The sequence below is a fragment of the Aplidium turbinatum genome, chromosome 4 (assembly GCF_918807975.1).
Source record: "Aplidium turbinatum chromosome 4, kaAplTurb1.1, whole genome shotgun sequence".
Taxonomy (NCBI): domain Eukaryota; kingdom Metazoa; phylum Chordata; class Ascidiacea; order Aplousobranchia; family Polyclinidae; genus Aplidium; species Aplidium turbinatum.
In genome coordinates this window covers 17,688,773-17,709,537 of record NC_137475.1, presented here as the reverse complement: position 1 = coordinate 17,709,537, position 20,765 = coordinate 17,688,773, and the positions used below count along the sequence as shown (strand labels likewise).

At 37.2% G+C, this 20,765-nt stretch overlaps 1 protein-coding gene across 1 annotated transcript in view; it reads right to left on the bottom strand.

Moving 5' to 3' along the window:
- The window catches only part of LOC145768195 (von Willebrand factor A domain-containing protein 3A-like), an 82,631-nt gene that overhangs the window by 39,210 nt on the left and 22,656 nt on the right, over positions 1-20,765 (bottom strand). The window contains exons 13-21 of the mRNA XM_082579673.1: positions 20,645-20,725; positions 19,879-19,973; positions 19,672-19,791; positions 19,065-19,139; positions 18,621-18,765; positions 18,282-18,368; positions 14,964-15,075; positions 10,691-10,836; positions 7,964-8,065 (exon numbers count right to left, since the gene is read on the bottom strand). Of these exons, the coding sequence (XP_082435799.1) occupies positions 7,964-8,065; positions 10,691-10,836; positions 14,964-15,075; positions 18,282-18,368; positions 18,621-18,765; positions 19,065-19,139; positions 19,672-19,791; positions 19,879-19,973; positions 20,645-20,725 (963 nt within the window). The remainder of the gene's footprint in view (positions 1-7,963; positions 8,066-10,690; positions 10,837-14,963; positions 15,076-18,281; positions 18,369-18,620; positions 18,766-19,064; positions 19,140-19,671; positions 19,792-19,878; positions 19,974-20,644; positions 20,726-20,765) is intronic.

Here is a 20,765-nt window from a genome sequence, read left to right as displayed (position 1 = left end):
CTTAAACGTGTGTAATTTTGTTTATTGTCTTTTTCAATGCTATTGTATCGAATAAAGTAGGCTACCCAAGCTTACGTCGTATTCAAATACAAAACACGTTACGATATGTTTTGGTACCTTTACATACCAACGTTCCCATTTTGGGAACATAATAAAAATCAAACAAAGAAATAAAAATTTTAAATTTTTTTCATAAAATATTCTTAGTTGGACTAAAAACTACAATTTACAAAAAAATCACTAACAAATAACGAGAGATAGTCTTCGCCGCCTGTAAAGGGTTAAATCAAAATTGAACTAAAAAAAATAAAGCAAAGGACAATATGTGTTTTGTTACAAAAAAGAAACTTTCAGTTGCTAGTTCCTTTGTTATTCTTTTTGCTTCTTGATGCTTGACAAGTCAGTTGTACAACACCTCTCCATGTTCGTCTCCGTTTTACCTTGCATCTTTTTCGTTCACCTTACCTTACGATTAAGAACGGGAGTTGGTGGCTTCAATGCTTGCTTAACACGCTGGGGCATGAGCGACTCTGCTGTGTGTCAGTGCAGTGCGACGGAGCAAACAGCCAACCACATCATCTTTGGGTGTCCCATCTATTTCCCTCCCAACAAAATAACAGGCCTCTGCACACTTGACGATCTGACAATCGTCTCAACATATCTCTCCCAAATTTCATCTTTTGTTTCACAAAATTACAAATTAAAACTCATAATTTTTTTTGTACAGGTTGAAAAGAAAATTTATTTAAAGAAAAATTAATTGAAATTTATTTATTTAATTTATATTTCTGCGCTTTGCTATAAAAACAAAACTTCCAGTTTCTAGGTTCCTTCGCTATTCTTTTAGCTTCCCTATGCTTGACTTTAGGTAGCGGCATGGGTAGGCTACACTTTCCTGTGGACTACCCATGGAGGATGGTGTACAGTAAGGCGCGCCTCCCTTCCGCAGTCTGGGGTCGTACCGTGGGCACGTATGAGAAACCACTTGCCCTCCGATCAGGGACACGGAAATGGTAAGCAGGTGACGGATGAGGAGTAAAGGCAGCTGATATGGCTTCAGAACTGGTTTTATTTCTCACGGTGCTAGGCAGAAGATACCGAACAAGGTACAATGACTAGGACCCTCGTCCTGTAAGTACACTGCCCACACAGAAGGCAACTGCAAACCACTGTGTGCTATCTTATTGCAAAGAAAATTATGGTCAGCCAAATAAAAAGGCAGACGAACAGCGTAAATGGGGTTTACAAGGTAAACACTTCGCTCGGAAGGGATTGCCGTGTGCGACAGGTGGCTCCCAATCGTTATAATAATGCGACTGTCAGCAAAGTTAAACCAAAACGCATAGGAACGTGGAATGTGCGTACTTTGCATCAAAAAGGGAAACTTGCTAGTGGAAGGTCCTGCTATTATGAAAGAAGAAGTAAGAAACGCTATGAACAAAACAAAACATGGAAGGGCAGTTGGACCAGATAATATCTCAATTGAAATTATCGAAGCTTTAGATGAGTGGGGTTTAGACCTAACCACTGAGATCTTAAGTCATATTTATGACACTAGAAATATCTCTAGTGATATGGTACGTTTCATATTCATAGCTTTACCAAAGAAAACTGGAGCAACAGAATACTCACTCCACAGAACAATTAGCCTTACCAGTCACCTAATAAAGACCCTATTCCGAATCATGATGATGAGATTGAGACCAAAACTAAAACCGGAAATTTCAACAGCACAGTTTCGATTTGTACCAGACAAAGGGACCAGAAATGGAATTTTTACATTAAAAATGTTAACAGAGAGAAATATAGAAAAGACCAAGGATCTTTATCTATGTGTCATAGACGTTTCTAAAGCTTTTGATAAGGTTCAACATGCCAATTTATTCCATATACTGCATTCTCTTTATATCGACGGAAAAGACCTCAGAGTCATACGAAACCTCTATTGGGAACAAACGGCTGCAATACGTATAAATAACGATCTTAGCGAATTTAAACCGATACGACGTGGCGTCAGACAAGGATGCGTCCTATCTCCCGACCTTTTCAACGTTTACAGTGAGATAATTTTGAGAGACATCGAATATACGAATGGAGCAAAGGTTGGAGGAGAAAATATAACAAACTTGAGATACGCTGATAATACAGTCTTGATAGCAGAATCTGCAAATAATCTAGAGGACTTATTAAATTCTGTTGTCAATAAGAGTAAAGCAATGGGTTTAGAGTTAAATTCAAGAAAAACAGAATGCATGACGGTATCAAAAAAGAAAACTTATCCAAATTGCAGCATTATACTCAATAGCGTTACAGTGAAACAAGTTGATAAATTTAAATATCTTGGGTATATTATAACTTCCGATGGCAAAAGTAGTGACACTGAAATTAAAAAGATAATCGCTATAGCAAAGGATACTTTCAGTAAAATGAGCACAGTCTTCATGAATCGCAAAATGACAATAAAGACCAAAATTAAAGTTTTAAAAGCATATGTAGAATCAATGCTAACCTACGATTTGAAAGCTGGACAATAAGTAAAAATATGAAGAAAAGACTAGAGACTGCTGAGATGTGATTTCTCAGAAGGATGTTGAGGATATCTTAGACTGAAAAGAAGAGTAATGACGAAGTTATGAAACTGGCAAAAACAGAAAAGAGATTAATAACAACAGTTAGAAGGTGCCAGATGCAATTTGTAGGTCATATTCACAGACATGGAGATTTGGAAAAATTAGCACTATTGGGGATGATGCAGGGAAAAAGAAGCAAAGGTCGACAAAGATTAACTTATTTAAACAGGGATCAATACGCCACAAACACAGCAGTCAAAACAAACGATTTTATACGAATGGTAAATGACAGAGAAGTTTGGAAGACCATGATCGCCAACGTCTGTATCAGATCAAGCACATAATCATCATCACGCTTGAGAAGTTATGCGTTGTAAACGTTGTGCTAAAAATTGATTGTTTGTTTTCATTATCATTTTAAAAGTCATATAGTATGAGGTTTGTGTTAGGTGTTCAACTGTTCATTTGTGTGTTTCTTTTATACAAAGTAATTGTCTAAACTTGCGTTTGTTTCTCATATTTAGAAAATCTTGTCTCTTTATCATTAGGCTACAAATAGTTTAAAATAAAACTTGAAATGACAACAACACTCAGAAGTTTATCTAAAAACCCTATTGGTAACCATCACCTGAGCACGTCATAGATCGACAATGTCTCACCTGATAATTTCAAAAACACTCTTGTGATCACCTCATGCAGAATCGCACCTGAGGAAACTTGATAGGCAAGTCTCTTACAGAATCTGAACCAAACATCTTTATATACATATATAAAAAAACAAACAAAAAAAAACTCAGAATAAATGGACTGTTGTAGACTTATGATTTGGGCGATTTTGGGCGATCTTCAACACCCAATGAACTCCAAACAATGTTGACTGAACTCGAAGAGACAAGCAAAGAGGTCGGTCTCAAAATGAATTTGACTAAAACTCAAGTTATGTTCAATCACCATGTCAAAGGAAACCAAAACATTACATTAGATGGAATCAATCTCCAAAACGTACACAAATACACATACCTTGGTCAAATAGTAACCACATCACCTGATAAAGAAGAAGAAATTAAAAGAAGAATTACACTTGGTTGGCAGGCATTTGGAAGAGCGAGTTCAATATTTAAAAGTAAATTACCGATCTCAATGAAAAGAAAAGTATATAATCAATGGATTCTCCCAACAATGACATACGGAGCAGAAACATGGAACTTAACGAAAGCACTCACACTCAAACTACGCACTGCACAAAGATCACATGAAAAAGTACTCTTAGGCATTACGTGGAAAGACAGGAAACCAGCCAAATGGATACGACAACAAACACAAATCAAAGACATCATTGAAACAATAAAAAGTTTAAAGTGGAATTGGGCAGGACATATCATGCGAACAACCGACAACAGATGGACAAGAAGAGCTACTGACTGGATACCGCTTGACAATAAACGCAAACGAGGGAAACAGAAAACAAGATGGCGAGACGAACTCTACCAATTCGACAAACACTGGACACAAACATGCAAAGACAGACAAAATTATAAAGATATGGGGAAGGCCTTCATCCTGCAGTGGAATAAAAATGGCTGACAATGATGATGATGATGATGATGTGCAAACCTAAAATCCGTACCATAGTAGAAGATATATTAAAAATCTTGGCATTACATAGAATGTAAATTCATCTCTCCAGTAGCAATGAAAGATAAATAAATAGGGAACTTAGGCAAAAAAGTATGCAAAATAAAGGGACCTAACAAAGGAAAAGTAACCTAAAAGCGCAAAAAGTGACTTTTGGTAACTTTATAATTTCTAATATTGACCCCACAACCATAAAATTTTGGTTCTACATTTCTTCTTTTTTTACATGTGCTAGCTGAAGATGCTAGTACTATAGCGAAATCGATTGTTAATAAATTACACTAAGAGGTTAGATTGTTGTGCAAATGCCAGCATTTGATGAATGCAAACGAGCAGTACATTTCTTTTGTTAATTAGTACAACCAAAAAAAGCAACTTTAATGACAAAAAATCGCCATACTTATGATATGTTTTGTTGGTCAGCTCTCCCGTGATTTGTCATAACCTAATATCCGCCATTTTCAAGTTTTCGAGATAAACGACTTTTTGTGTTTATAGCTGTAAAATTACCAAGATAAAACACTCGAAGTTGACTTTTGGAAGGCTGGAGCAGACAACCAAACAAAATTTTTAAAAATTAAATTTGAGCCAAGTTTTTGTTTGTTTATTAAAACATGGCGTATATTTGGTTTTGCCAGATAACTAATTATAAAAAAAGTATAAAGTTTGTATGATAAAACCTGATATATATTCTCGATGTTGATTTTAACCGCCTTATTGGCTTATTTAATGTTATGTTTTTGTATGATAAAGCCTCATATAAGATAAATGTTGGCTTTGACCACACTACGTTTGCTTTGTAAGCCTAAATCAAACCTAAAGTACCGGTAAGCCTCTGGATTTCTCCCAGAACTGTGTATCATTTCGTCACTGTAATCTCTAGATGATTTTGCTGATATCACAGAAGCCTGCTAGGTTAAAGGCTATCGCCGACTCAAAATTAGTTGCTGGTAGCCTACTTAATAACCATGCCTTCATTTAAGCTTAAAGGCTACCGTACTACATTGGCTCATTGGCTACACAGCATCTGGGACGGTTGATTAAAAATGACTAAACACACTGAGTAGCGTACTCCCGGGCCTCTGCTTTAAAATCTTAATAATCATATGCAAGCTAAGTTATTTAGCGTACCGTAAAGTCAACTAAGCCATCAGTACACCAGTAGGCTACGAAAAATCATACTGATCGGCGAGACGTAAATGATACGGCATTTAATGAAAAGAAAAGCTAGTGTGTTCGGATGGACATTTTTAGGCTAGCCTACATAATTAAGCTTACTTAGTGCTTGACAACATTTTCGCCCAATCTACTTTATCAAACGCTTTTAAATCCGCTTCATGCAACTACTCAAGAGATGTAAGATGTTGTGAAATAGCCTGCTGCAATTGCTTCTGAAATTATCGCTGTCACGTGATGATATCCTGTTACGTGATTGGAGTAGATGAATATGTTAGGTTTCAGAAAATTATTCTTGCACAGATTAGAATATGTTAGGTTTTACCCACCAATTATCTCGAAAACCATACTACATTAGGGCACAAATTTTTTTCAGGAGATGCATGAAGTCTTTAAACCTAGAAAAATGCAAAAAAGTCATTTTCGACAAAATGGCGGATATTAGGTCTACCAAAATCACGGGAGAGCTTGCCTGTTCTTACAAAAAACAAAATGTCTTGTAGGTGTTAATTTGGGTGTCCTTATTGTAAAAGAGAGTGATCGTTTACCACATCGTGTTGTATTATCATGCCATTGTGTAGTTGTTGTTAGCATCATACAGTAAGACATAAAAGTTATTTCCAAAAATACAAATAAAACACAAACTTGAAATTACGTCATTGCGACAAAGTTATGACTTTTGCAAACCTTGAGTTGTAACAACTTCAGGGTTTACTGCAGTTACAAACAATTGGTATCAAGCTTTTAACTAAAGCCGTTTCTGACCTTCACGACACAGAGACGAAATAGAGGTTTAACAAAATAAATATCAACTGAAACAAGATGAAAAATACAGGATTTGTTAAGTCTTTGGGTGATCTGGAGGTAAACTGTTGGGCATATAGGGATAGAAATTAAAGAGTATGAATTAAAATCCGTGTTACAATATAGTTTGAGACAACTGCAAAATGTTAAAGAAAATAATAAATCCCAAAAGTAACTGATAAGCGACTAAGGAACCCTTTAAAACCCTGGATTGCGATAAACTTAAACCAACCAAAGAAAATTGTTACCTAACAAAGTGACATAACTTAGATGATAATTTTTTATGAAACTAAAATAAAACTTTAATTCAACTAATCTTGTAAGATAAAGTGATCAATACCTAGGCAAGGAAGTAATTAACAACAAATTCTCAACCTCCTACAAAATTATGACGCATTGACATTGCATAAGTCACACCACCGCTTCAAGCATTGTTTGCGGCTTTCCCATTTAACGAAACAATTAATTGATTTGAACTGAAATAAACCTCTTCTAGAGTTATAGCTTTCAGAAGCTGCATTCTTTCATCATCGCAATCGAATCAGACTAGGTAGAATGTTTTTCATGCGTGCTAAAATTACATGGTTGGCAAAAGAAAGATGAATCTTGGTTTAAACATGCAAAGTGAAACCTGCAAATAGACTTTTTAACTTAACAAATTTATTGAAATTTGGAACAAATAACTAATCACGATCGTCTCGATAGATGCGACAAACACAGGTGTACGATTCATAGACATATCATCACAAGCCAATGTTTCAATGGACCACATAGCAGTTTCACACGTGATACGTGAGTTTTAATGAACAACCATCGCTCCAGAACAGAACAACATGTTTTTCTAACTTACGTTAAACCTACTAATATCAAACCAAAGAAATCATAAACTCAATCTAACAACCTTGCGTATCGCACTACAACTCAGTAAAGCCTAGCCGTGTCAGCTTACGTCTCTAGTGAAAGTACTGACTTCTTTTTCATTTCTTCCCGACGTATTAAGATTACGCAAGGATTGTGACATCGGTGACGCGGTGGAATTGTTTTCACCAAACGGTAGCGCTCTGGTGTGTTTTAAGCTTTTCTATTGTCATAAAATAAACAAACAAGAAATAAATTATGTCAATTTCACATAAAATAAACAAACAAGAAATAAAACCACTGCCAGGGCAGTGCCAGAGCACTGCTTTTCTCATAAAATAAACAAACAAGACCACTGCCAGAGCACTGCTTTTCTCATAAAATAAGCGCAAACAAAACAACTGCTAAGCAGTGCCAGAGCACTACTTTTGGCTCTGCCAAGACTCAGCTTTTGGCTCTGCCAAGACTCTGCATTTGGCTCTGCCAGCGGTCCTCGATCGGATCATACTCCACTACTACCAGTATTCCATGGAACACTAGTCGAACTAATAATTTTTTTTTGCGCAACACCTGACAATCTCTCACAAAACACAAGTGTTCCACTGAACACAGGCTGAAAATCACTGAGTTGGAGCATTAGTTGTTCAAGTAATAATTGGTCATGAATTTAGTTTGAAATAAACTATAAAACTTACTGGCTTACACTGTATCGAAAAGGGATGAAGAGTGATTACTAACACATTAAACACAACTAAACACATTAAACACATTAACATTGATGTTGTTTGTCGTATCCAGGCTTGTCGTATCCGGTGATTGAAGATTTCGAGTGCCGTTTCAGAGCTCTCACCACTTGGCAATGCAGCCGACTTTGATATTAACATTGATAAGAACACACACCACTACAATAACCCACTCACCATTCTCGCGAGGGTAAGTGCAGTTGGTCTGGGCTCAATAAAGGCCACCAGTCTAGGGGGGTCATCTTTGGGATGGTTGCTCGCACCCTCACCGCATATCATCTGGATGAAAAAATAACATAACTTAAGAGAGTAACAAGGGCGTTGGAGGAATACCTAAAAGTTTCTTGTAAAATCTGAAGTTTACCGCTAAGATTTGAACAAATGGGATCTTTGTTAAGACGAACAGCCACAAGACAGCTGTTACATACAACCTAGGGAGCTGTTCACATATCACATGATGCCCTTGGCGGAGTCAAAGCTGCCATACTGAGCTACACAAGTTGAAGATTTTTGTCACATTTGGTGATAGACAGTATGTGGGTGAATAAAAGCAAGAAAACGGTGACAGCCACCAGGATGAGTTGAAGCTTCATTGAACCGAAAATAGACTAAAGTAGCCACCAAGGATAAACAAATCAAAATTCCTTATGTCCATATGAAATCACACACACGCCGTCACTCGCATTCAATTCTGTATCTTCTTTACGAGTAGTTCAATACCTTACGTTTTTTTGTAACAAAAAAAAAAACGTTGACCATGAAGTAGACTAGGGAGTAGGGACATTAAGTCCTTATTTTGGGAAAGTTAAAAATGCACCTCAAAGTTTTCTCACAACATATACGTCAGATGCAAGTTTAAACAAGGCTAACAGCCGAAGTAAAAAATCAAGCAAAGAACAAATTCTAATAATTATTACTGTCCGATATCCGCATAAAAGTTTTGTACAAGACCAGGAACAAACGAACAATATAACTCAAAAGTAAATCAAATTTTTCGGACATCTCATCAGATGAGAATGTGAAGATTTCTGTCTGTCTGTAACGTTTTTCAATATTTTTTTTAAAAATTACTACGTCGAATGTTTGCGACTTTTCTAAGAATTTCTCCCTTTTTTGATTTGTAATCAATATTTCGTTGCAATTATAATCATGGCAAAACTGCGAGTGCTAATATGATGTTGAATAACTTTTACTTTCTGAATTCAGCATTGATCAATAAATCTTCTATCTGAAAAGAATTAAGTTGAATGTACATAGCGTTTTAAAAAGATTTAACTATTTCATATGAATTGTGTTTAGTTTGAAAACCGAACCTTTGTGCGACAACTTTTGAAATTTCAAACGACGCACCAGGACGTCAAGACACACAGTTTGAGAATCACTGTAATACACAAATAAAGCACAACCAATTTTAAAATGTCGTAATTTATCAATCATGCTGTAAATTTGGAAACTTGCACGGACCTCCTGAAAACGCTTTGCATACCCCTTGGGGTCCGCGGACCCCTGGTTTTGAACTGTTGCTCTAGATCAGGGGTGTCAAACTCAAATGCACCTCGGGCAAAAATTAAAAAATCAGTACGTCGCGGGCCAGACTAGTTCAATATTTATTGTAAAATATATTTCAAGGAACTTCCAACTTTGCAACAATAATAGGTGGTTTTGCCAGCGATTTTGATCATATTCGTTGAAAAAAAATTCGCGATTCCGACACAAAACTACCTAAACTCCGCGGAAATTACGTAGAAAAATCAGGTCTTTCCAACACTGTGGGCTAGTGTGACTAAAAAATAAAAAAAAGGTCAGTAGGTGAGTTAACGACATAATTTTAGGTTCAAGTGTCAAATTCCCGAGCATTCAAGCACGTTTTAGCTTATTGATAAATCGCCAAAAGGAATTAATTTAGCCAAATCAGTTCTTAAAATTCGCCAAAAAGAGCCAAATCGTCAAACAATAAATATGAAGCCAAACGTCTTCAAACATCGCCAGATTTCTGGATTTTGGCGATAAATTTGTCAATATGGCAACCCTGAAATCTACCTGGAATGTCCTTTGAACGATTTTTACGTAAACAATAAATTGTTGTCTTAACATTAACTTGATGAAGCATATTGAGAACTTTGACTCGTGCAAATATGCAATGTAAGTTACAGTACTTATAAACTAAACATTTATTAATTACGTATCACTTCGATATTGTTTATTTTAGGTAAGTGTCCATACAAATCTTAAATATATCAGCTAAAGCTATGTGGGTTAATAAAGCTATGGCCTAAATATATGTTGTTTATTTTTTTTTGTTTGTAACATTTTCTTTTTTTTATTTTCCCTTTATATCTTAAATTTTTCTAAAGGTGTTGCGATCGTGCCAAATTTTTTTCAACTCATAACTTACTTCGGTCACAAGCACGTTTTAACGTTCGCGTTTTGTCGCTTCTACCTTTTTCTCGACCTTTGCTATGTTGACGTGTATTGTTTTTGATATGATGGTCAGAAATAAAAAACAACTGAACTAAACAACTGATATTATCGATTAAAACTTGAAGTTGTTTATGATGCAGCATATCGGCGGGCCACATTTAAAAGGAATTTAATACCATCCGGTGGGCCAACAAATGTTGCATCGCAGGCCAGATTTGGCCCGCGGGCCGGGAGTTTGACACATATGCTCTAGATGGTCGCTATCTTAGAAGGTGTGCACGTGGCAGAAAACGAATGACATTTCTATTTAATTTTCAACAAAATAAATAAATTAGCCAACTAAAAACACTGAGACTCTGCACGACATAGCGAACGTTGGCAAAATATACGACCTCAGCATCCAGTTTATCGAAACCTGCATTGGTATGATACATACAACGGGGACGTTAACTGCGTTCTAAAACCAAAAGCAGCCGCTCTCACCAGTTGCTTCTTGGCCGCAATCTCTCCCCTTCTCTTCTCATCCCTCAACCTCACAGACTCCACTAGAGTGGAGCATCGCTTCGAATAGTGAATGGCCTTCTCCATCTCGTAAGATATCAACAATATGTCATCGCTTTCGACGATCCCTACACGTAGATACAATTTTCCCTATAACGACTTGAATGCACTGGTGTCTGTGGCCGGTACACGACAACTGGGCGAGACAAACTGGGCGATACCCACTTGGGCGAGACCAGGTGGGCGACGGTAGCGAAAGTTTAGTGGTGGTGATATATATAATTTATCTAGTTGCTTTGCGGCGTCACGGTTTATCGTGAAGCTTAAGAGAAACCCCTCAGAAAAGAGACAAACGAATGGCCAAAGAGTGGTTGAAGTCACCGAAGCTTGTCAGTCGCTACGCTACGCTTGTCGAAAACATACGTATACCCGCCATCTAAAACTTGTTCGCGTTTTCTCTGACTCAATAGTGGCTCGGAACTTTCTGCCATATTTCGTACCGAAGTATTTTTCTGACTTCTTTGTTAAAGTACCGGTAGCTGAGTATCGTTCGAAAGACACTTTCGATTGTGATGACAACTACGACTTGCCTTGCATGTTTTATACCAAGTATTCAGGTCATTTCAATTTGTGAGCACGCTTCTCCAGAATGTCGTGGCCTACATATATATAGGTCACCAATCGAATGATTGTCCGCAATGGGCGAAATGAAGTAAAGGTGGGACAGACGCATGCGATCAAAACAAAGACAAGTGTCTGCAATCCCAGACCATAATCTTATGTGCTAAACGTTGTACTGCAAACAAACACGTTGAATCTATGTAAAATATTGCAATGATAAATCTAAACAACTTTTGAAAAATCATTTGAAGCTCTTAAACAACCATCGTAACAACAACATCGACAAAACTCACCTTAAGCAAGTAGAAGTTGTGTTTTATTTCCAGAAAACACAACTTCTTCTGTTCATCCTTCAGACCAAGGTATCATCAAGAATTTCAAACATCATTATCGATGGAGTATGTTGCAAAAACTTCCGGTCACCATCGATGCTGATAAAAACGCTACGGCCACCAACATAGCACGCGCAATCTGTTTTTTTTTTCGCTGAAACTTTTCGGTCATTTGTCCGAAATGACTTGTAAAAATTCGGTCATTTTTTCTGATGAAAATATTTCCTTTCAAGTAGCTGATACAAAGCAAAATTTGCACTTCCTGATCCTGACTAGCTACAACATTAAGTTTCGCTGAGAAACGTTGTCGTGTTTTATCTGAGAAAAGTTAGAACAGACAAACGTTTCTTCAACGTTCATCAGCGAAACTCAACCTTAACTTACATTTACAATGTTGTATGTGAAATAGGGTGGCTCGTTTTTGAACTTTTTTTTTAAATTCTCTCGGGGTAGTGGGGAAATGGTGCCAATGAGTGAGAAAACGCTCATGACAAAATTTGAGATTTGTAAAAGATTGTCTTCAGCCTCCTCATGGGGCCCAAAAATCGAAAAATGGGGTCAAAAACGCAATTTTTTTTTAAATATTTTTAGTTTGGGTAGATACAATATTGTTTAGATATATCTAATTAACCTAAGAAAAAAAATTGGAGTCATTTGAACTATTCCTTCAGCTTCCTTACAGCTTCTGAAAATTTCCATTTTGCTGAAACTTTCGCATTTTTGTGGGTGGGTACATGATACATAATTGCGTTCGACATTTTGCCAGCTTTTAAAACGTCATTGTATTTCTCTTTATAGACCTGCCCTGAGCTGTTGCGTCATTTTTTAATGAAGTTAGGTTAATTTGGTAGGAAAAAGTGACGTCTTTTATTTGAATTTACGTCACTGACGAAGTTTGTAGTTATGTAACCACAAACAAAAATGCGAAATTTTCAGCAAAATGAAAATTTTTAGAAGCAGTGAGGAAGCTGAAGGAATAGTTCAAATGACTTCAATTTTTTTTTATAGGTTATTTAGATATATCTAAACAATATTGTATCTACCCAAACTAAAAATATTTAAAAAAAAATTGCGTTTTTGACCCCATTTTTCGATTTTTGGGCCCCATGAGGAGGCTGAAGACAATTTTTTACAAATCTCAAATTTTGTCATGATTGTTTTCTCACCAATTGGCACCATTTCCCCACTACCCCGAGAGAATTTAAAAAAAAAGTTCAAAAACGAGCCACCCTAATGTGAAAGTACCAATAAAACTTTAATGGACAGGATCCACCACAGACTATGTGGGACTTCTCAAGAGGCATAAGTCATAATTTTAACTTGGGCACTTAAAGTCAACTGATATTTTTTAATCCGAATGCTCTAGTCTAGACGCTGTGTTGCCGCATCAGCAGTTTACAGAACACATTCTGACTGACAGTCATTACTAGGGCCGTTTTGTTTATGACCTAAAAATTGAAAAATAAGAATTTATTTTTAGAGCATCAAATTTATGCTAATCTCCGTAGTTAATGATTCGTATGTAAGTTTTCACATGTATTTTGAACAATAACACACTCGAACAACTAACAAAAAACTTCTGTTTCGCTTGAAAATCACTACAAAAATTCAAATGTCTAATGCATGTACCTATCAAACCGGCTACTTAGTAGTTAAGATCTCAGCACTGGCTGACCTAGTGACCTACCGCAAGCGTTTATAATATTCAGAGACTAGATTGTGTGTTGCGAAATAATGTATTAAGATGATGTCACAATACAAATTAACATCAAACAGCAAGCGCTATTACTAGACTATAAAAAATAATGAAAATGTTGCTTCCAATGCTTCGTGAAATTCAGCGTGAGAACTCTCATTGCCTCCCTTCCACAAACCCATCATTGTATTTTAAAGTAAAAATTAAAAGTCATACTTTATGATCTAAAACAGAAAATATGACCACGACCTACTAGAACACGGCCAAATATGTTGCTATTTGAGGAAATTTCTAAGAGTCTGAATTGTTACAATCATAGCTATGATAAACCTGTCATCTTCCCCATTACCAGAAGTAAGTAAAATAAGTAATATTTGCACCTAGAAATATGTTTGGCTTGTTTAACTGGAGATTAGGTATGTATGTTGAGCACAGTTTACACAATAAGAATGTAATATGTAAGACTTTTCAACTGCACCCTGGAGGTAGTATCGTTTGGTGCAATTGCATGTTCCATTTAAAATATCAAGGATTTTTTGTGGATTCAATGTTGTAAGCTGTTCATTTGATGTGTCAATTTAAATTTTAATTCGTTTGTTTTTCGCCAAGTTTAGTTTTGCAAGTAAAATATGGCTTTTGGTGAAACATCCTGCTTTACAAAAAAACCTAACGACTGTATGATGAGACTACCTCCAGGACGCAGTTGGAAAGTCTTACATATTTTACATTATTATTGCATAAATTGTGCTTAACATACATATCTAATCTCTGGTAAAACAAGCCAAAAATATGTCTAGATGCAAATGTTGCTTGTTTTACATACTTCTGTAAGTGGAAAAATGACAGGATTATCATAGCTATGATTGTAACAATTCAGACTCTTAGAAATTTTCCCAAATAGCAACATATTTGGCCGTGTTTTAGTAGGCCGTGATATGACTTTATAACGACTGACAAGCTTCGACTTCAACCACTCTTTGGCCATTCGTTTGTCTCTTTTCTGAGGGGTTTCTCTTAAGCTTCATGATAAACCGTGACGCCGCAAAGCAACTAGATAAATTATATATATCACCACCACTAAACTTTCGCTACGGTCGCCCACTTTGGCCGTCGCCCACTTGGTCCGTCGCCCACTTGGTCCGTCGCCCACTTGGCTCGTCGCCCATTTGGCTCATCGTCTACCTGGTCTCGCCCAAGTGGGTATCGCCCAGTTTGTCTCGCCCAGTTGTCATGTACCGTCTGTAGCTCACCATAGAACAATCAAGGCGGTGGTGTACAGTCTACGAGCTACTTGGATTGATGGTAGTCAACGAGCTCAAATTTTATTTAAAATGCAACAATGATACCTTATTTAAATAAGGGATCACTGCATGTTACTGTTTTTGTCTAGTCAAAGTGACATTTTGTTATTCACATTACATTAGTTAGCTTAGTTTGCAGCATTAAACAGTAAACACATGACAAAGTTCGGCTGAATGACATTTATTGCTGGTTTGTGTTAATCACTTTTATTCTAATATGACCGCTCGCTTTTCACTGAGAAATCTAATCGTTTAATATTGACTTCACAAAGTAAACACCATTTTGTTGAGCATACAGAACTCACCAGTCTCTTTGAACCAGTGCAGCCTACCACCACCGCAGTGAGCGAGGTTTCTCAGATAGTCTGCTGTCCTGGGAACAGTGGCGTACCTGCTGGGAAGGTTCTTCTCGTCTTCCTGGAGGTGAAATAGAAAGGCAACAATTCAAAAATATATATAAACAGAAATTTGTGTGATACAGTCATGATGCAGGTAAGAGACATGATTGCGTGTCAGTCATAGCTATCTATATACTGTACAACATAGGCGCCGACTTTTATTTTTGCACGGGGTGGCGGATAGCACAATATGGCAATCTAAAAAATTTCAAACTGCATGTTTTTGTTTGATTTTTACTAAGCGTGTTTCGTAGATGCAATTGTCTTTTCACACCTGATTTGTAGCTCGATAATTTACAAAGCAACTTTAAAACAAAGCACAGGAGGTATGTCGTGAATTTTATTATTACGTTGCTGCTCTGACACTTAACATTTGGCAAAAGTATTTTTGCGAACAGCAGCTCTGTCAATCCAACTGTTAATCAACTGGTCAAGTTGTAACCGTGAAGCTTCAGCTTGATAAACATTTAAAATTAGGACGTGGTTCAATCGCTGTTGTGTCATGGTAGATCGCAAGTAGGTTTTTATACGCCTGAGTGCACTAAACGATCGCTCCGCCTCGCAGGTGGTGGAAGGCAACGATAAGTATATTTTGACAATGCAGACCACGTTTGGAAGCATTAATGAAATTGTTTCATTGCTTGCAAATAGATCAAGCAGTTGCGACATAGTTGCAAATCGGACAGAATGCTCTATCTTTGCATCTATCGTATTCTTGCCCCGGAAATTCGCTCTCCCACGATTTTTGATAGCTCCTCCCTTCAACAGCGATTATCGTGCTCGGTTCTTCCACCTCCCTGATAATGCTAACGCCTTTTGGCAGTGGCACACTTTCGTTTCGTTCAGGCGTTTGGTCACTTTCATGCTGGCTGAAATCCTGACTAGACGGTAGACGCAACAAAAAATGACTCAATGGAGGGCTGCAATTTTGAACGCTTTTTCGGTGGCATCTTTAAGCTGAATAAAATTGGAATGTCGGCGAAAACTTTTACTGGACGACTTTTCGTAATTTTTTCTATGATGTAACAAGCAACGCCTGTGTCAGATCAATAAATTCCCGCCTCACAGTTTGTCACGCATTGACACGGTGACGCAATATTACTGCATGAAGTAGATAACAAAGTAGAAATTAAAGCATGAAGTACAGTAGATGACAGTACACTCCAATTGAAATCGGAAAATAATTCAAAATTCAAAATGTTGAGTAGGCTAATTGAAAAAGGTTGCTTTTATTATTGGGAATTGGCAGGGGGTGTAGCTTGCCTCGAATAGAATCATGTAAACGTGTAAATTTGCAGAACGTTAAAACTGCTACTTTATTAAGTGTACTTTTTAAATAAAACTCAAAAAGTTTCGAAAATTGCATTTTTTTAATGAAATTTGAAAATAGATATTCATTTAGGGGGTGGAGCTATCAATTATCGAGATAATTTTATTTCCAAGTATTTTATAGCTGGCATAATTTATAGCGATATTATGAGCAGTTTAAAAATTTTCAAAAAAGATTTTTGAGGGAGGCAAGGGAAAGGTCGTATTTCATTGATTAATAAATCCCATTGTAAACCTAACAAATGCAACAATGACTTATGACAAGTAACAAGTAAAACGATCGCAACAACAACAAGGAAAAAACTCGTAGCCACGTGTTGCGTAATCTTCACGTAGCTTGCTTGATGTCACGCGAGTATCATGCTTGTGACAAAAACAATCATTTTCTTCGCGATACTGTATTGGTTCACCTCTTGCTTTACGTTGACTTGAAGCGAAAACCAATGATCGAAAAAAGATTTAAACGTCCGTTCAAATTACATTTATTTGCAGTAAGTAATGTAACCTAAACAGGGTGGCTGCCACCCCGCCACAGCGGTTACGAGGTGGCGTGGCCACCCCGTAACCCCGTAAGTCGGCGTCAGTGCTGTACAATACATACTGTACACAGGACTTGCCAACGAGCAAACTGGAGGCTTATATAATTTCTACTTTGAACTCTTCATCAAAATTTTTTTTATGTCCCTGAAGCGTCCCTCAAGGCTGTTGAAAGACACTTGCTGAGTTCAGAGAGCTTGTCCAGTAAGTTTCCCTATCCTGTCTGGCAGACTTCAAACCATCACCAACTTGTTTATTTTTTATTTCTGTTTTTCTCCAGCAGACTAAAATTAAAATTCGATTTTTACACAAAACACCAAAGTAGAATGCAGAATTTAAGTTACAGCCATCCGGATGGGATTTAAATGCCGCGGACTTAACATAACACGGAACTGAAAAAACGAAAGAGTGTTGCCTTTCCTTAATAACAAAAAATCAAGCGAGGCGCGAGCACACAACACATTATGCCTAGACGTGAGCACAACAATTTTGACTCAGCGCGTAAGGCGAATGAGCCTCTGAAACAATGCCTTTGAAATGAAAGTTTTGTGAATCCAAGTTACCAAAGTGTGATCACTGGATCTCAAATCACTGCACAAAGACTGCATCTATTAACAACTATATACCCAAGCTATCAACGTATACTAGCGAGTTTGGCTGCTAGCAGATCGGCCTCCAGTAAAATTTGAAGCTTTCAAGTTGGCGTGCCCTGTGTTAAAAGGCCACCATGGTTTCAGTCTAGGCACTTGTACAACTGAGTAGCTTACGAATTAATTTTATAATTACTCCTAGACATATAGCTTTCCATTTGACAACGGAAAAAGTAGCAAAAGTTGAAGGAGTTGAAGGTTATTTGTGAAAAAATAACATGTAGCCTGAAAAACAGTCCAAAATGCCACAAAATCAGGCGATAAAAGTTCTTTTTAACATTGCTTCAACGTTATTGAATGTCAAGTGAAACATTTGTAAGAGAGTGCTGTAAGTTGGTTCAAGAAGCAAACAACAATAAAACTTTCTTCTTGATCTATCGATGATTCCATGCAACGCAATTTAGCCTCAACACAAAAACGCGTAATTTTTAGATTCTGAATATTCTGTAGAAAAACTATTCACAACTGGTTTCTGGAACAAAAGCATTATAAAACGTCATACAACAGCTGCAAAAGCAATAAGTGATATTAAGATTCAACAACTGTAAAAGTACCGACCATTGAGGAAAAATAACTTACTATAGCTTCAGAACAGGTTGAAGTAAAAGTTGTTTTAATTTATTGAAGCGGAACTAAACGTTGTCGAAAAGTACATTATTGCTACATACTTAAATGGTACTTTTACATCATATTTAAAGAATGGGCTCACAATGTAGTCGTCGATGTTGAAAAGAATGGTATGGATCTTCAACTCCGATCCAATGCAGGTTTCGCTGACAAAAGAGCAAAGCACATCCTGCGCATTGTTTTAGGTTAGGTCAACCGATTGTACGGATATGAAACTTGTTCTCGCATAAACTATTGGTTTGCTGAAAAACAAACTAAAACTAAAAGGAATTTGCAATAAGCACTTCTGCAGCGAGCAAAACGTGTTTCCTTAATAAAATATATAGTTATAAACCGATGCCCATTTTGGTAAATGAGTCATTTATTGGTTAGGTATTTCATAGTAAAATAAATTTATCGTAACGAACCAACCAACACCTACCTCCTCTTGGTCAGGCACTCCGCTGCTGATGAGATACACCCCCTGTGGTTCTCCGAAGTTCTTTATGTCTTCATCATTTTCAACCGCGGCTCGGAACGCTGATAAAAGATTCCTGCTTCCCAGAGCTTCCAGATTTAGTATCCACCTGGTGAATAAGAATCATTTGATCAATTTCACCATTTTATCATTCAATATTGCTAAAAAAAACGTTCAGGATTGTTTGAGATGTAGCATATTGATAGAATTGCAATAAAGTCTTCTTCTTCTTCTTCCACAATTGGTCATAAAAACAAACGAAGTAACAGGATGTAACCAAATGATTTACAGTGTTTTATCAGATTTCAAGGTTTCGATTCTTTCAGCACAAGTTGTGTGCGATTATGTTTTCTTCATAAATTCCTTATGACTTCGCACACTATAGTTGCCACTAAGCATTCTACATACTTCCAAGCAGATTGTAGATTCTCAAGAGTTGGCTTCACCATGTTTGGTTTCCACATCTTCGGATGGCTTCCAAATCTATTAACAATCAGCAACAAGCTTCACGTACAGCAGTAATGGTGCAGGTTTTAACATCTAATGACGACATGCTTGCTACTTTATGAACTCACGTATTAAACCAGTTTCAACAGTTCAACATGGTTCTGGTTCTTTTGTGATCAAATTCACGATTGAAGTAATATACGTAAAACGATAAAAACAAAACTGAGATGAACCTAGATCACACGTAAATACTTGCGAAAGTGCGTAGCCGCACAGAGCCGCCACCAAATACATTACTACCTTAAACCTATTCCTTTGCTGAGTTTAAGCTGGAATAATATTAAGTAATCTTTTTAAAAAGTCTTTGATACAACCCGACATAGTATCGAACCCATGTCTAGTGTCTACCGGTTCAGAGGTGAACACGCTAACCACTATCAGTCAATCGTGCTCTTATGCGTGTTTAGTCTAGTGGTGATAGTCAGGTAAACTCTCCCTGTTTCCAGTCCTAAAGTTTGTTCTACTTCTATGACCTTTATCGCCCACAAAAGACAACCTTCCTACTTACGCGACGATATTGAATGCTTGCTTGTTGGCAACTTGTTGCTCCAGTAACAACCTCAGAGAGTGTTGGATGTGGATGACGTAGGCCTTGTTTGATATCGACATGTCAACGAGAACGATCACTCTGGAAAAAAAAAACGTTATAAGCACGAGTTGTGAGATTGATAACATAACCCAGCAGAAAAGAAAGAGCGTGTATCTATCATCTCACCTCTGCTCGGTGACAGTTCCCCATATTTTACGGCTCCCACTAGCGAGCCATTCAATCCTTCTCTCGAAAGTCTTCACCGCAGAACCGAGTTGTCTCTGCATGAGCAAATATAGCAATACAATGGAAGTTAATATTGGGTGAATCAGGTGCTGAAGTGTACAGTGCACTTTTATTTCCAACAAACAGCACTAAACAGTTATTGGAACAAAATAAGCCAGATAGAAATAATCTCTTATGCAAACTAATTCTTATTGAACAGGTGTGGTGACTCATTTGTGTTTTTCTTGATGTATTGTTCAGTTGTTGCGATTTGTGCTTAGATGAAACATTTTTTCCAGATTTTCTTCAAATCAAAAGTTTTGAAGCGACCCATAGCAAGGTACTGAACTCATCTCCGTGGATTGGGCGGAGAATCAAGTCTACTAAACTGGCTTGAAGTTGTAAATCGTCGGGAATCATAACCATGATAACAAAATATATCTAACTTTGTTTAGTAATCTCACAGCTGGTCATTTGACGTCACTCATAACCAACCTAGGCTTTATTAGAAAGTAATAAAAAAATAAGGAGTGACTCTCCGAACAGGTTTAACCGCCTTAAATACTGACAAGTCACCTTCACGCGGTCCCCCCTGTAAGTATCATTATAAAAATGCGAAACTAAGACTGTCAAAAGCGAACCGATCTGACAAGTTACAGATTTTTGGCTCGTCCTTACTTTTGCCAAGAAATAGAAAGTTATTTCAATAAGAAATCCAGCAGCCCACCTGATACTCATAGAGCATGGCGATGTCCACATGCACGTTCTTGACGCTTCCATCGTGCCACTCAAACTGCTGCATGGCTTTCTGCAATTGTTACGTTGAAAAACTGCTTTAGCGTCGACAG